Here is a 15,032-nt window from a genome sequence, read left to right on the forward strand (position 1 = left end):
AAATAGGATGCATATTGGTCTATTTATTTATGAAATTTTTTTATAAAACTCATAAATAAAATTTGGTATTTATAAGTGTTAATTTTGCAATTAAATAATATAAAAGTTACTTTTCATTATATAATGAAGATTTAGTTATTTTCATTATTTTTGGTTCTAATTACAAATTTCATTTCTAATTATGTTTCAACACAAGTAAATAGATAGTGAAATAATCTAAATCAAACCTATTTAATATTATTTTATTTGAATACTAGAATATATATTTAATTATTTTTACTTATCACTAATGGGTCTAAGCTAGCCGTAAGTATATTTAATTGAAACTATAAGATATTCAGTTTAACACCTCAATCCCTCCTCCTTCTCTATGTTTTTAATAAAAAAAATTGATATTTCTAAATTTGTTTGATATTTAATTCAGATATGAAATGAATATTTAAAATGCTACTAAGATTTCCTAAGCTTTATATAAAAATAAATTGATAAAGCTTACCAAAGGTTGCTCAAAGCCACAAAAAATATTTATATTCAATATTATGGCACAGAAAAAACATACTTGGTGCATTTCTAAAGCATGAAATACTTTGACATACCTATGCTCAATAGCAATCGTCCACCTTGATAGGCTTGTAAAGCTCTCCCTGCAAGTATTTGAAGACACACAATGAGGGAAAATAATCCAAGCAAACTAAAAGATATTGATTTCAACACAAAAACAACTGTACTTTCAAAGTTACCTCAATTATTGGAGGCTGACCCTTTAGACCAACTTTCAGATGTTTTTTCTTTATGTCACATACAACAAACCTTGATTTAGTACCAGAAGGAACTGGAACAAGTACATTAACCTCTTGTAGGGTCTGTGTCCATGAATATTTCTCCAGATCAAGGCCATTACCTTTGTTTGGAACTGTCCATGATATTTGAGAAACAGATGCAATGGAAAAAAGTTAAGTACAATCTATACTGAAATACCTATCCTCTAAACCAACAGAATAGATAACGTGTTAACCAAAATTTGATGAATAATAGATGAGAAGTGAAAACAGGTGGGTTGACATGATTGGTTTAATATATTACTTTAATTTTAATACAAAGATCTTCAAAAACGTCCCATCTTAAATTTTAAGAAATCAGACACCAATTTCGGATGAATTATAACAAAAATCAGTTTTGCAAACAGTGGGATGAACAAAAATAAGTGTTTGCAGATTGAAGGGAAAAGAGATCTAGTAATATCAGTTGCTAAGCAATAGCCCCAAGTAACATATTGAAGCTTAGACCAGAGAGGCAAGAAAATAAGGATTGAACCTAATAAAGGTGAATTTCCCTACTTCTTTTGAAAACATTCAAGAGTCTCAACATTTTATTTACTTCACACCCTAAATGCCAAAATAATACAACTCCCTCCCCCCTCTCTCTTCCAACGTCGACAGCAATAAAAATTAGTCAAATTAGTCGGCACTTGACAAAGTCTCAGGCAAAAGAAAAGATGCCAATGCCTGCTACTTATTCTTCCCATAAGTTGGTCCATCCACATCAAATATTGCGTAATTTATCCAATCATCCTTATAGTCAAAATATCAGAATAATGTTGCAAGAATTCAGGCCGTGTTTTTCTTTCGATCTAATTTCGTATACCTAAACACAAACAATAATCCTAAGTAGACTGAAGTCACCAAAAATGAAATGTAGCATAATCCTATAATTTTAAATCATTCCAGGTCCCAAGAACTTGCAACACGAAAAATAATTACCTAGCAAGGGCAAACTTCTGACCATTCTCGCAACTAACAAAAAAACGGAAAGGAAAAAAATAACAAGTATTCATCTATTCTTGGCCATTGAATGGAGATTCAGATTCACCTTTGACGCTATGCTAAATTTCCCTAATCATACAAATAAACCACAAACACAAGTCAGAACAGATTCATACCTATGGCGCCACTTTCCTCCTCCTTCTCGACCTCAATAGGCTCCTCCTTGACCCTGGCCTTTACCTCCTTGTTGAGATCAAATTTCTTCTCCTCTTTGATCACAGGCTTCTTCTCCTCCGCTTTGACCTCAGGCTTCTTCTCCTCCTTCAGTCTCTTGTTCTCAGTACCCTTGAGAGCAGCTTCCCTTTCTCTCTCCTCCGCCATCTTCTTTTTAACCTTATCCTTGGCCGCCTTCACAACAGCCACGATCTCCCTCTCGGCTGTGTCTTCAGCCATAAAGTCGGTTTCATTCACCAGAAAATCGAAAAGCCTCTCTACAATCCCTATCGGATTCCTCGGATCGAATGTCGCATTAAACGACAACGTTTTAGATGAAGACGACGACGAGGAGGGATTCGACTTTGGCTTGGGTTTGGTCTCCTTTTCGTCGTCCTGATAATCTGAAATTATCGCCATGGCAATTGCGTTGTGCTGAACTCGGTTGACTCGATGAGTAAAAAATGCTGCAACTACAGAAATACAGCAGACGCCGTGGAAGTAGCTAGCTGCCCTTTATACTCGCGAATGGGCGCAGAGTCGTACAGAGAGTTCCAGAACCTTTTATTTCCCCTTTGCTAGAAAGTCCCTCGTATTTTTATGATTTACAGTTTTTCCCCGTTCTATTTGGAACAATGCTAATGATACTACCCTCTTTGGTTTGATTTATTTTTATTATTCACCTTATACCAAAAAAATATACATTTTTTTTATTGTATAAAATTGGAAATTCTTAGATTTTTTTAACTTAAAATCCCAAAATTTTCTGCTTGAAATTGGTTTCATTCTAGTTCTTCATTCAAATATAACCTGTATATAAATGAATATAAATTCAATAACTTTTTTTATGTAAATATCATGAAAATTAAACAGAAATTGCTGCAAGGTAATGCCATTAACACATAATATATGTTCTTGCTTTAAACTACAACTCTTAAAATACTATTAAATTCTACCGTGCACTTCACAAAATCAATCTTCATTGTTGTTTAATTTCGACTATTTTCATAAATTATTTGCAAAATTAATTTTCATTCTTGTTTAATTTTGATCATTTTTATAAATTATTAGGTTTTTACGGTTTGAAATACAATATAATCTATAAACACTTTGATTATCAATTCTTACATAATATAATTCTCCGTTAAAAATAAGAGTGTAAATGGATTGAATTAAATCAAACTTTGAAGATTTAAATTTTGATTTATTAAAATAAATCCAAGATGAAGATTTACAAAGCGTTTCGAAATAGTTCTAACTATATTGGTATTAGACAAATAAAGATAGTCCAGAGAATTTAATTTGGATAATTAATATATAGATAGTTGTTTTGCAACAGTTTAGGCCCATTATTTACCATTTTTTAGATTATTAATTAGAAAGAAAAATATGATTATCAATTCATGAGCATGTTGGATGAAGTAAGCTAATAATATAATAAGTAAAGCCCAACATTTATTCAACATAAACTTAAGGATACAGTTGAAATAAAACACTTTTGATTACTTTTTCTTCCCTTCATTAATTTGTTTATAAGTTATAAAAATGTCAAAATTGTTCATATTAAATAACACATATTTTTGACTTTTAGTTACTTAAAGTGATTCAGGATTCATCAAAAATTGTTTCATAATTTCTACTAACTTATTAATTGAAAAAGGTAGAGAATTAGCTACTTGTTAGATAAAATTTTAGCCTTATTTACATTTTTTTTTGCCTACATGGAGATTGCTAGGTAAATAAAAAAATGCAATTGAATTAATGAGAGCATGATTATTGAAGACTTTCGAATAACTTAAATAATTAAAAATTCATTATAAGGTATCATTTTTAAAAGTTTGCTCATGGCGCTGCTTTAATATTCTATCAATGGTATCTTCAACAAATGGTTGCTGTGCTTCTTTCTTACCTCAGTAGTAACTTTTGCTCAAAATTCTTCTTCTCAAATCTCTTTCCATATTTCACTCTTCCATCTTCTATGCGGAAATCAGCCTTGGGTTTCATATCCCAAAAGGTATAATTGTCCCCCAAATCTATTTTCAATTGCAAACAAACAATGTAAAATGTGAGAAATCTTAAGTAATTAAAGGATTTTAAACCATTATTTATATTTAAAGGATTGTTTAATTTAACTATTTAAATATACCTAAAACATTATGAATATTTAATTAATAAAAATTATTACAAAGTTGATAGTGAAAATAAAATTTTAATTAATTAATACGCTATAATTAAGCATCACAGTGTTAATTCTTTTTTTTTCTTTTATTTAAAAAATATATTTTTCTCTACATAAATCAATAATATAAAAAAACATGTCAAAAAATATTTAAAATCGAATCATTTCAAAATTTATTTTAAATAAATTATGTGAAATTTAATGAAATTCTATATATTTAAAAATTTTCCATTTCAAATGTCCCCAAAATTTAAATATAATGCCATAAAAAAATCTATATTTGCCTGAATATAAAAATTGAAGTTAAGTCATACTATAAAATTAAATTTAGTTATCACATTTGAGATTGAAATAATTATATACCTTAAATAAGATTTAGAAGATCTCATAGAATTGGAGTGTTTGATAACTTAGAATGTTAATATATTTTAATAGGTACACAAATCAAGAAAATAAATAAAAAAAGGAAAAACCAAATATGGGGCTAACATTTTCTAAATGAAGTAGCTAGAAAAAATAAATTATTGTAATGTTTGCTTACAAAAAGTAAAATAAAGATGGGAAGTAGATAAAACTCCATTGAAGCCATCACACACAAGCTAGATTTTTCGATATGAAATAGCTTGAAGGTTTACCGCTATTTATAGATGTTCCTATTCATAATATTTCAAATTTTTTAAAAATTAAGGATATTATTTTTATTTTTTATATTTTGACAATTACAGTTTAAAATTTTATATTCATTTAGTCTCTAATTATGAAATTCTAATATTCCATTTTTAAAAAAAAATTATTTTTCCTATCTTTTTAGAATTTCTACTTTGCTTTTTGTAATTTTCGTCATTTTTTATTTATAAAATTAAAAATATTTAATATTTATATAAAAGTTAATATTATTTCAAAATTTTCATAATTCAATTAAAATCTAATTAGATTATAAATTCATTGTAAAAAATTTTATATTATATATATTTTGATTCTTTTTTCTATTTAAAAATTTATATCCATAATTATTCTCTAATTATGAAATTCTATTTTATTTTTCATTTTTTACTTGGCTTTTTTTATCTTTTTATAATTTTCTTCATTTGTTCTTTTTATTTATGAAATTAAAAGTATTCGATATTTATATAAAAAGATAACATTACTTCAAAATTTTCATAATTAAAGTAAACTCTTATTATAAAACACTTTTTTCATCCTTTTCTTTTCATAAATGAATAAAATAAAATTATAAAAATATTAATTTATATTATATATATTTTGATTTTTTTTCTATTTTTTTGAAATCAATTAAGAATTGAATATAGTTAATAACATTGTTTATATTATAAATTGGAAAGAAAATATTTAAATTGAGAAATATATCATTATCAGTTCAAGAGCACGTTGGATGGAGAAAGTTGATATAATAATAAGCAAAGCTCCACATTTATTCAACATAAACTTAATTATACAAGGATAGAGTAACTACAAGCACGCATAAACTCTAAGCGTGGTTCATTTCATTAGACTGGTGGTGGAGCTTTTTTCTCATCATTAATTGGAAACCATGACAAAAGTATCACTTCTAATGAAGTGGCAAACAGTTCCTTCACCTGGCTTCATCTTCAGAACCAAAAAGGCCAAGCTTCCTGGATTCCAAGCTGAGGTATCTGTGTGGCAAACTGCGACTGCTTTAGCTTTTGTGCCATCAGCTCCTACCACTTGAGCTGTGTAAACCTTAGTGCCCTTGAGTGCATGGCAATAATACACAGCATATGGGTAGTGTAGCTTATGGCACACCACATAGTTTTCTCCTATAAATTTTACTTCTTTGATAGTATACTATTGCTCCCTTTTAGGCTTATCTATCTCGTTCATAAGGACTTGAGCTTTGTTTCCAACATGTTTCACACTGAAATCAACTAAGGACTCTAGAGATGTGGGGCAAAATCTATCTTCTCCTTTAATTCCCGGTGACTCACAATTCTCTACAGTTTGCTTTAACATTTTGCCTTGACGTGATTCAGGATCCACCGAAAAGCGCTTCATAATTTCTGCTAACTTATTAGTTGAAAAGGGTAGAGAGTCAGCTACTTGTCGAGGCAAAATTCTAGCTTTGTTTGCTGATTTAGTTATATGGACCCTATCTTTTTGCCTGCATGGAGATCATTAGGCAAGAAAAACACATTTGAGTTAGAGAGAGCATGCTTGTTGAATTTAAGCTCATAGCGCCTTCCATACTTCTGTCGCCTGTAAGTAGTATCTTCTGTAAAAGGTTGCTCATAGCGCTTTACGTACCACGGTGGTCTATCAAGAGTATCTTCTGCAAAACTTTGCTCATAGCGCTTTCTGTACCACAGTGGTCTATCAAAAGTATCTTCTGCAAAACTTTGATCATAGCGCCACGGTCCAAAACTATCTTCTGCAAAACTTTGATCAAAAACTATCTTCTGCAAAACTTTGATCATAGCGCCACGGTCCAAAACTATCTTCTGCAAAACTTTGATCATAGCTCCACGGTCCAAAACTATCTTCTGCAAAACTTTGATCATAGTACCACGGTCCAAAACTATCTTCTGCAAAACTTTGATCATAGTGCCACGGTCCAAAACTATCTTCTGCAAAACTTTGCTCATAGCGCTTTCCGTACTTCTGTCGTCTATCAGTAGTATCTTCTTCTACAAAAGGTTGTTCATAGCGTCTTCCGTATAAAAATTTTCAAGTACCATAAAATTTGTTGAAATTTAAACTAATTCTACAATAAAATAGATTTTCTTTTTTTTCTCATCATTTTTTATCGTTCTTTTTTTATATTAACAAGATATTTCTTTTTGTCTCTTTTCTTAAAAAAAATATTTATTTTTATATAAATCAATAACGTAAAAAAAGTATATTAAAAAGTACACAGGTGAATTAATTTTTAAAATTATTTAATTAAATTCCGTATTTAAAATTTTATGATTTAAAACATGAGGATTTATTATTTCATATATCAAAATTATTAATTTATTTCATATATTTTTAAATAACGGTTCAGAAAATTCAAATATAATACAAAATAAAAATTCTTCATATATCTTATATTAGAGCATAAAAAAAATCATATTATAAATTAATTTCATAATGAGATTTAAAAGAATAATAATTAACATCAAAATAAACCACGTACGTTGAATAAGATTTAAAAGATCTTATGGAATTGGAGTGTTTGGTAATTTGGAATGCCAATATATTTCTGCAGGTACAGAAAGATCACTTCTTTTAGCCTTCGTTGTCACCAACGCTATCTGTTACAAAAAAAATTATAATTAAATTTATATATTAATTAATTTTTTTATCGGTAAATTGAGAAAATAAATAAAAAGAATAAGAGAGAAATCATTTTCAGCTAACTATAGTGCTTTTCAAATATTAATTATTAAATTTGCGCATGCTCATCACGTTAATTAATAAATGAATGAAATAAAACCATGTACTTAAACTCACAAAAGTGTGGCTCTTTCTTTATATTGTCATTCTAATTTATAATGCATTAAAAATAATTTAAATTTTATAAATAAAAAAATGAAAGTCGAATTATATTACTATAATTATTATCATAATTAAAAAGTATCAGATTACTTACACCAAAATTTTTGATAAATTAAAATACTAATATACCTTATCAGGTAATAAGATATCACTTCTTCCAACTGCCATGGCTGCCAGCACTAACTGCTATAAAAAATTCATAATTAAATTTATATATCATTTAATTCTTTTAACAGCCAATCGAAAAAATAAATAAAAAAGAACGATAAGAAATCAAAGATATTTTAAATATGGAACTAGCTAGAAACAATAAATTAGTGTAATGTTTGCTTACAGAAAATAAAACAAAGATGGGAAGTAGATGAAACTCCATTGAAGCCATCACGCACAAGCTAGATTTTTTGATATGAAATAGGTTGGAGGCTCACCGCTATTTATAGATGTTCCTATCCATAATATGGCAAAATGATATTTCAAATTTTTTAAAAATTAAGGATATTACTTTTTTCTCCATTAATTAAGAATCACAAATAAAATATAATAATCAATTTATTTAATATTGTTTTATTTGTATATTAAAATATACACTTCACTACCTTTTACCCATCTCAAATTCAATTAATACTATTTTATATATTATCTAAATTTGTTTGATATCTAAAGATTAATCACTATTTAAATGAATATTAATTTAATTAATCATTTCTTAAAGCAAGCAAAATTAAAGAATGCAAATTTTCAGCTAATTAATTAACTTATTTTAAAAAATATAAAATTGAATCATTAACTTTGATTCATTATAATTTTTATTTTTTAGAATTTCTTTCATTGGTTTTTTTATTATAAAATTTAATTTTTTCAATATTTACGTAAACATATTACCATTATAATTTTTTCATAATTAAAAAAAAATCTGACTAGCTAGCTTATAAATTAAATATAAAACACATCTTCCCGTCCTTTTCTTTTCATAAATGAATAATTTTTATTTTCATTTATTACTGCGTTTTTATTTATTATTAATGAATTTATAAGTTATAAAAATTTAAAAAATCCTTCATATTTTATTTCATATTATATAATATTCAAATATTACTCCCTTGTTATGGATTTTTAATTTTCTTATTTTTTTTATATTTTTAAAATCTTTCTTTGCCTTTTGTAATTCCATACATTTTGTGTTTTATTTATAAAATATAAATTATCCAATATTTACATGAAAAATAATATTATTTAAACACATGATTTTTTCATTTCTTTTCCCATAGGTGAATAAAATAATTTTTTTAATAAAGCATACTTTTTGTCTTTTTTATAAATAATAAAATAAAATAATTAATCTTAAATTTTATAATAAATTTAGACCGAACTTAATTTATGTTCTAACATAATATTTAAAAAAAAAAATTCGAGACGCACGATTTTTAAAAATATTATAAGATCTATACACTTGTCATAAAATTTAAAATGAAAATTTTATTATTTAGAAATTAATTTTTTATTTTTATTATTTTTTATATTATATTTTTTATTATAAATAGATATTTTTTGAATACTTTTTAATTTTTAGAAATTAATAAAAAAATTTGATATTTATCCATTTGTTCTTTTTCTTTATGTAATTAAAAGTGTTCGATATTTATATGAAAAGATAACATTACTTAAAAAATTTCATAATTGCAGTAAAAGCTTATTCGATTATAAAATCAATATAAACCACATTTTTCTTCTTTTTCCTTTTCATTAATAAACAAAATAAATTTTATTAAATAAACACTTTTTAATTTTTTTTCATTTCATTAATTACTTTATTTTTTTATTCATTGTATTTACTGTAACGACCCGAAAATCGGACCGCTACCAGCGCTAGGATCCAGATCGGCTTAAGACTGCCGGAACCCGTAGCAAGCCAAACATTCCTCCTGTGAACCTGTTTAATCCCATACATGATCAACAACATACATAAAAATTTGAACTTTTCTTTCCATTCAATCACCAAACTCAACCTGTGCATGCACTATTCATAAATATAAACATTAACCCCACCTTGGAGTCCTCATCAATGCTCTAATGGGGTGATATAACATAAATTAACTTTGGTTTACAATAATCATCATTAAACAATTAAGATCATGTACTAAAAGGGATTAACATAACACTATGGTCAAGCACAACTCTAAACTTTCATAAGCATCATTACATAACATTTCTATATCATACTTTTACATTACATCATATTTATATCCACATCTAGCTATTACAATAACATAACTCTACTCCTGCTGACCTCCTGGTCTACCCTGTGCCTGCAAACCTGGGGGTTAAGGGAGAGGGGTGAGCTACAAAGCCCAGTGAGCAGAATAATAAAACATGGTATTTAAAACATATGGCATCATGGAATGCATCATAGCATAAACAAATCACATCAAGGATGAACTTGTCACCATTTAGCCCTCTACATATTCCAATCATGCCAGGGGCGTAGTGCAGGCCACACCTGGTCTTTCTCTTATACATAACATATCATACATAACCAATTGTGCCAGGGGCGTAGTGCAGGCCACACCCGGTCTTTCTCTTACATAGTGCCATGGACGTAGTGCAGGCACGCCTAGACTTCCATATCATATCATCATGTCATAACATATGAGGGCTAATGGATCATTCAACATTCATCCACATCAACAACATATTATGCAATGCAACATATTCGTGAATTCTAGTGCAAACACCCTAATATACCTCATGGCATTCATGATGCGTGAATCATGCTAAAACTTTCATTTAATTTCTTTATTTAAAACATTAAGTTTAGTTCCACTCACCTCTGGCTAGCTCTGACAAGACACTGAAGCAGCTGACTCACTGCTGGGGTCCTCGGTTCCTCGCGTCTGAACCTACACAAGTGGACTCAAATGAGGGACCTAACATACATAAACATGACTCTAAAATACTCCCCAAAAACCCCCCCTAAAACACCTTAAAACAATCACATAAATCATGCAAAGGAGGGCTGAACAAGGCACTTTCGGCGGCAGGTTCGGCGGCCAAAAGGCCCTCCAGAGCCGAAAGTCATGCACCTTCGGCGGCACTTTCGGCGGCCGAAGGTTCCCTCCAGAGACGAAACTCATGCATGTTCGGCGGCACCTTCGGCGGCCGAAAGTCCCTTCCAGAGCCGAAAGTCATCTTTCGGGGGCAGGGTTCGGCAGCCGATTCATGCTACCACAGGCAGGTTCGACGGCCGAAAGAGTCTTCGGCTGCCGAACCTGAGTTCTTCCCAAGGGCAGAAACTCAGCCTTCCTCATGCATAAACGCCTCCCAACACATTCAATCATGCATTTCCTATTCTACAACATGCATACTCAAGCATACAAGCTCCTAGGGGCTTCAAACTATCCTAAACCCCATCTACAACACCTCAAACATACATAACCAACATACATTGCTCATGAACACACATTTACCCATAAACTCAACATAAACCTACACATGCATTTCTACCCCATAAATCTTCATAAAACTTACTTAAAACATAAAATGAGTTCAAGATCGGTTCTTACCTCTTGAAGATCGAGAGAGAGACGACCTAAACTTGGAGAACCAAGGAAAAGAGCTCCTGAGTCTTCCAAGCGTCAAAACTTACTTAAATGCTCAAAAATCTTCAAAACAAAGTGAAATCTCATGAAAATATGAAAGATTTGAAGGAAGAGACTCAAAATCGGCGAGGGACGGCGGAGAACTCACCTTGGTCGAAAATGGGGAGAAAAGCTCGCCCATTCGGACAAGGGGATCCTTTTATAGGTGGCTGGTCAGGCCACTTTCGGGGGCCTAACGTGCCTCCGCATGCATGCCATGTTCGGCGGCCGAACATAAGGTTCGGCGGCCGAACCTGGACTTCCCTCACTTATGCCTTCGGGGGCCTAAAGCACTCCCGAAGTACATGCATGTTCGGCGACCGAACTTGAGGTTCGGCGGCCGAACCTGAGTCTTCCTCTCAAGACTATTTTCATTCAAAACTTAATTTCTTTCTTGTTTAAACCCATGAAGTACATTAAAACATTTTATAAAAACATGCTTTTACCCTTGTAGAGGTTTCCGACATCCGAGATTCCACCGGACGGTAGGAGTTCCGATACCGGAGTCTAGCCGGGTATTATATTTACTGCATTATAAATTATAGAACTTTAAAAATCTGTTAGATTTTATGTTATGTTATATATATTATGAAATTATATCCATTTACTCTCCTATTATGAAAATTTAATTTTCCAAAAAAAAATTATTTTTAAAATTTTTCGTTGCTTTTTTAATTTCTTTTCTTTGGTTTTTCATTTATAAAATTAAAATTATTCATTATTTACATATTCAATGTGAAAATTTGACTTTTCATTTTCATAAGTGAATAAAATAAAATTTATTAGATCTCTTTTTATTTTTATCCATTGCTATTATTATAAATTATAAAAATTTGCACTGTCAAAATACCCCGATATAAGAATAATATTTTTTAATTTTTTATTTCAAAATTTAATTTAATTAAATCATTCTAGTAAAATTTTATTTAAACTAAAATTATTAAAAATTATATTAATATTTAAGAAAAATTATTAAGAAGTTATATTAACATTTAATTTTATTATAGTCTAGAATAACTTAAAAAAAAAAAATAACAAAAACTTGTATTTGAGAAATTAACAATAATTACCATTTTAGTGACGCATGTTTAAATCGTCGCTAATAATGAATATGCTATGTTGTAACTCTTGCTAAATAAAATTATTTCGTCGCTACAACTTTTAATATAAAATATATTCTAAAATTTAAATCAACAAAATTTTCTACTGAACAAAATTCATTCTTCACTATTATGTGTCGTTAAAACTTTTAATTTAGATTAGTCTTAAAGCTTTTAATAATTAAATTTTTATCACAGTAATATTTAACAACTAACATTCTATTTGCTAAATTAAATTTATAAAAAAATATATATTTTAATATTATTGTTTTATTATTTAAAATAATTTTTAAAATATTATTTTTATTTATAAATAATTAAAATACTAATATTACTAAAAGAAAATAAAAAGAAACTTGATATTTTATTATATTAAAAATATTATAAATGAATAATTGATAATAAAAAATTAGTGATATCTTCTAAATAACTAAATTAAAATTTAAATATTTTATGTAAAATAAAACTGAAAATTTGTTAATTTTAAATTTTATTATATTAAGGCAAAGTTAATAATTAATACACTATTTATTTAATTAGAATCTATTGTATAGACTACAATAATTTTTAAAAGATTATATACTTCATAATTTTATTCTATAATAAGCATTATTAGATAAATAAAAAAATTTTATTACTACAATATTTATAATATTAAATTGATTAAAATAATATATTTTATTGATTTTATATTATGATATTTTAAAACTAATTTTGAATCGATATATTCATGATAATGTGGTATTAAAATCATAAAACACCAAAACTAATTGTTTTATAAATTATTAAATTTTAAAATCAATAATTAAAATTATTCATTGTTATACTTATACTATATACTATATAAATAATAATGTTTTATTGTATTAAAAATTATAAATAAAATAATTAATGATAAACGATTAGTTATTGATGTTATAATGAAACACGTTGAAAATGCAGATCAATATGAGGAAGAGAAGATTCAAACATTTTAACACCTAAGTCATTATTAGAAGACTAGTCCTTTTATCAACAAGACGAGCTTCTACGAAGTTACTGTTATCAGACACAGTTTAGTATATTTCCATTGTGCATGTGATTGCATGATTTCTACCTACTAACTGGTGATATCCTATATCAAACAGACTACTACATTAATGCCGGATTATCTGAAAAATACCATATTCATTTCTACCTCTTACAGTATAAAAAGAGAAGAATTGCAGAGATAAATGTATGATATTCTCAAACACTAAAACTCTAAGCAATTCATTACATTTTCTCTACTTGTCTAAATATTGACTCTAGCATTGGAGTACCTACCGTGAGCACCTACCATCACCTCACGTTATCTCCTTTGCAGGTTTTGGCCAATCGCAGCATAGTTCCATTCGGCCACATTATCAATCTAATCTCAACAACATTATTTGGTTCTGTTGCCGAAAATCCATTAAATTTCCTTTATTCATTTGGATCACGAATCATTTCTTACTCTCAAAATGGCCGGTAGTTCTAGGGCTGTTGTTAATATCACTACCAATGAGGGAGTCATCGTTTTCTCTACCCCAGATAATAGAGAAAACACGCTCCCAATGGTCAACGAAGCAGACCTCAATAATTTTAACAATAAACAGATACTCTAGTATATCTAAAGGCTGCAGGCTTCTTTCGAGTTGTGTAAGGCTCGGGAAGAGGCGTAAAAAATGGACCCTGGAAGAAAGGATGAAGCCTCTGTAGACACTCCAAGGGCCCAAACAGAAGTGGCCAAAAGGAAGGGTCAAATCTAAAAATGAATCGGACAAAGCTCCGAAAGGAGTGGATTGGAAGCTAGTAGAGGCCATACAAAGATACCAAAAGGAACAAGAAGAGGATTTCAGTTTAGATAGTGTCTCGCCTTTTCCAGAAGAAATATTAGCAGAAACCTTTCCTATCAAGTTCAAGTTATCCAGCTTAGACAAGTACGATAGAACAACAGACCTCATAAGCTATCTGGCCATTTTCAAGATGATCATGCAGTTTCAGGATGTCAATAATTTTGTGTTATGCCGAGCGTTTTAGTCAACACTCACAGGTTTGGCTCAAAAATAGTACCAACACTTAAGCCCAGGTTTAATTCAAAACTTTACACAATTTGTTATGATATTCAAATCCAAATTTATTACTTGTATATCTCCTAAAAAACTTTTCTCTAACCTACGAAAGATCCGCCAAGGTGAGGACGAGTCTTTAAGTAGTTTTATTTTCTGTTTCAATACTGAAGCTATACAGGTGGAAGAGTTAAATCATGATATAACGTGTGACGCATTGAAGAAAGAAATCCGCAATATCAAATTCATGGATTCCTTAATTAAAATCTAGCCACAGCGTATCAATGGTTGATAAATAAAGCCCAAAAGTATATCAGATTGGATGATAAAGTCCAGGTACTGAAAGGAGACAAGAGAGCAAATCAGAAGCAAAGTTAAAAGCCCAAGAGACGAGGACATAAAGGAGATTACAAGAGCTATCCCATCTTGTGAAAGAGGGACGAACAAAGTAAGTATAAGAATTATACTCCGCTAAGTGACTCACAAACTTGTATCTTGATGTTGATCATGAAAAATGATAAAGAAATCAGGTGGTCGCCCAAGCTCAATCCTGAAAA

General features: G+C 29.2%; 1 protein-coding gene and 1 pseudogene across 1 annotated transcript; both read right to left on the reverse strand.

Annotated features, from left to right (window-relative positions):
• Positions 1-602: 602 nt before the first annotated feature.
• On the reverse strand, positions 603-2,396 carry LOC110616498 (protein BOBBER 1). Its single transcript, XM_021758874.2, has 3 exons — positions 1,940-2,396; positions 741-913; positions 603-644 (listed from the first exon to the last, which is right to left on the reverse strand). Exons 1-3 carry the CDS (start codon positions 2,394-2,396, stop codon positions 603-605), a joined length of 672 nt encoding a protein of 223 aa, XP_021614566.1.
• A 3,106-nt stretch (positions 2,397-5,502) lies between these two features.
• Positions 5,503-8,067, reverse strand: LOC110616793 (annotated as a pseudogene).
• Positions 8,068-15,032: the final 6,965 nt, after the last annotated feature.

The sequence above is a fragment of the Manihot esculenta genome, chromosome 6, assembly GCF_001659605.2.
Source record: "Manihot esculenta cultivar AM560-2 chromosome 6, M.esculenta_v8, whole genome shotgun sequence".
NCBI classification, from domain to species: Eukaryota; Viridiplantae; Streptophyta; class Magnoliopsida; order Malpighiales; family Euphorbiaceae; genus Manihot; species Manihot esculenta.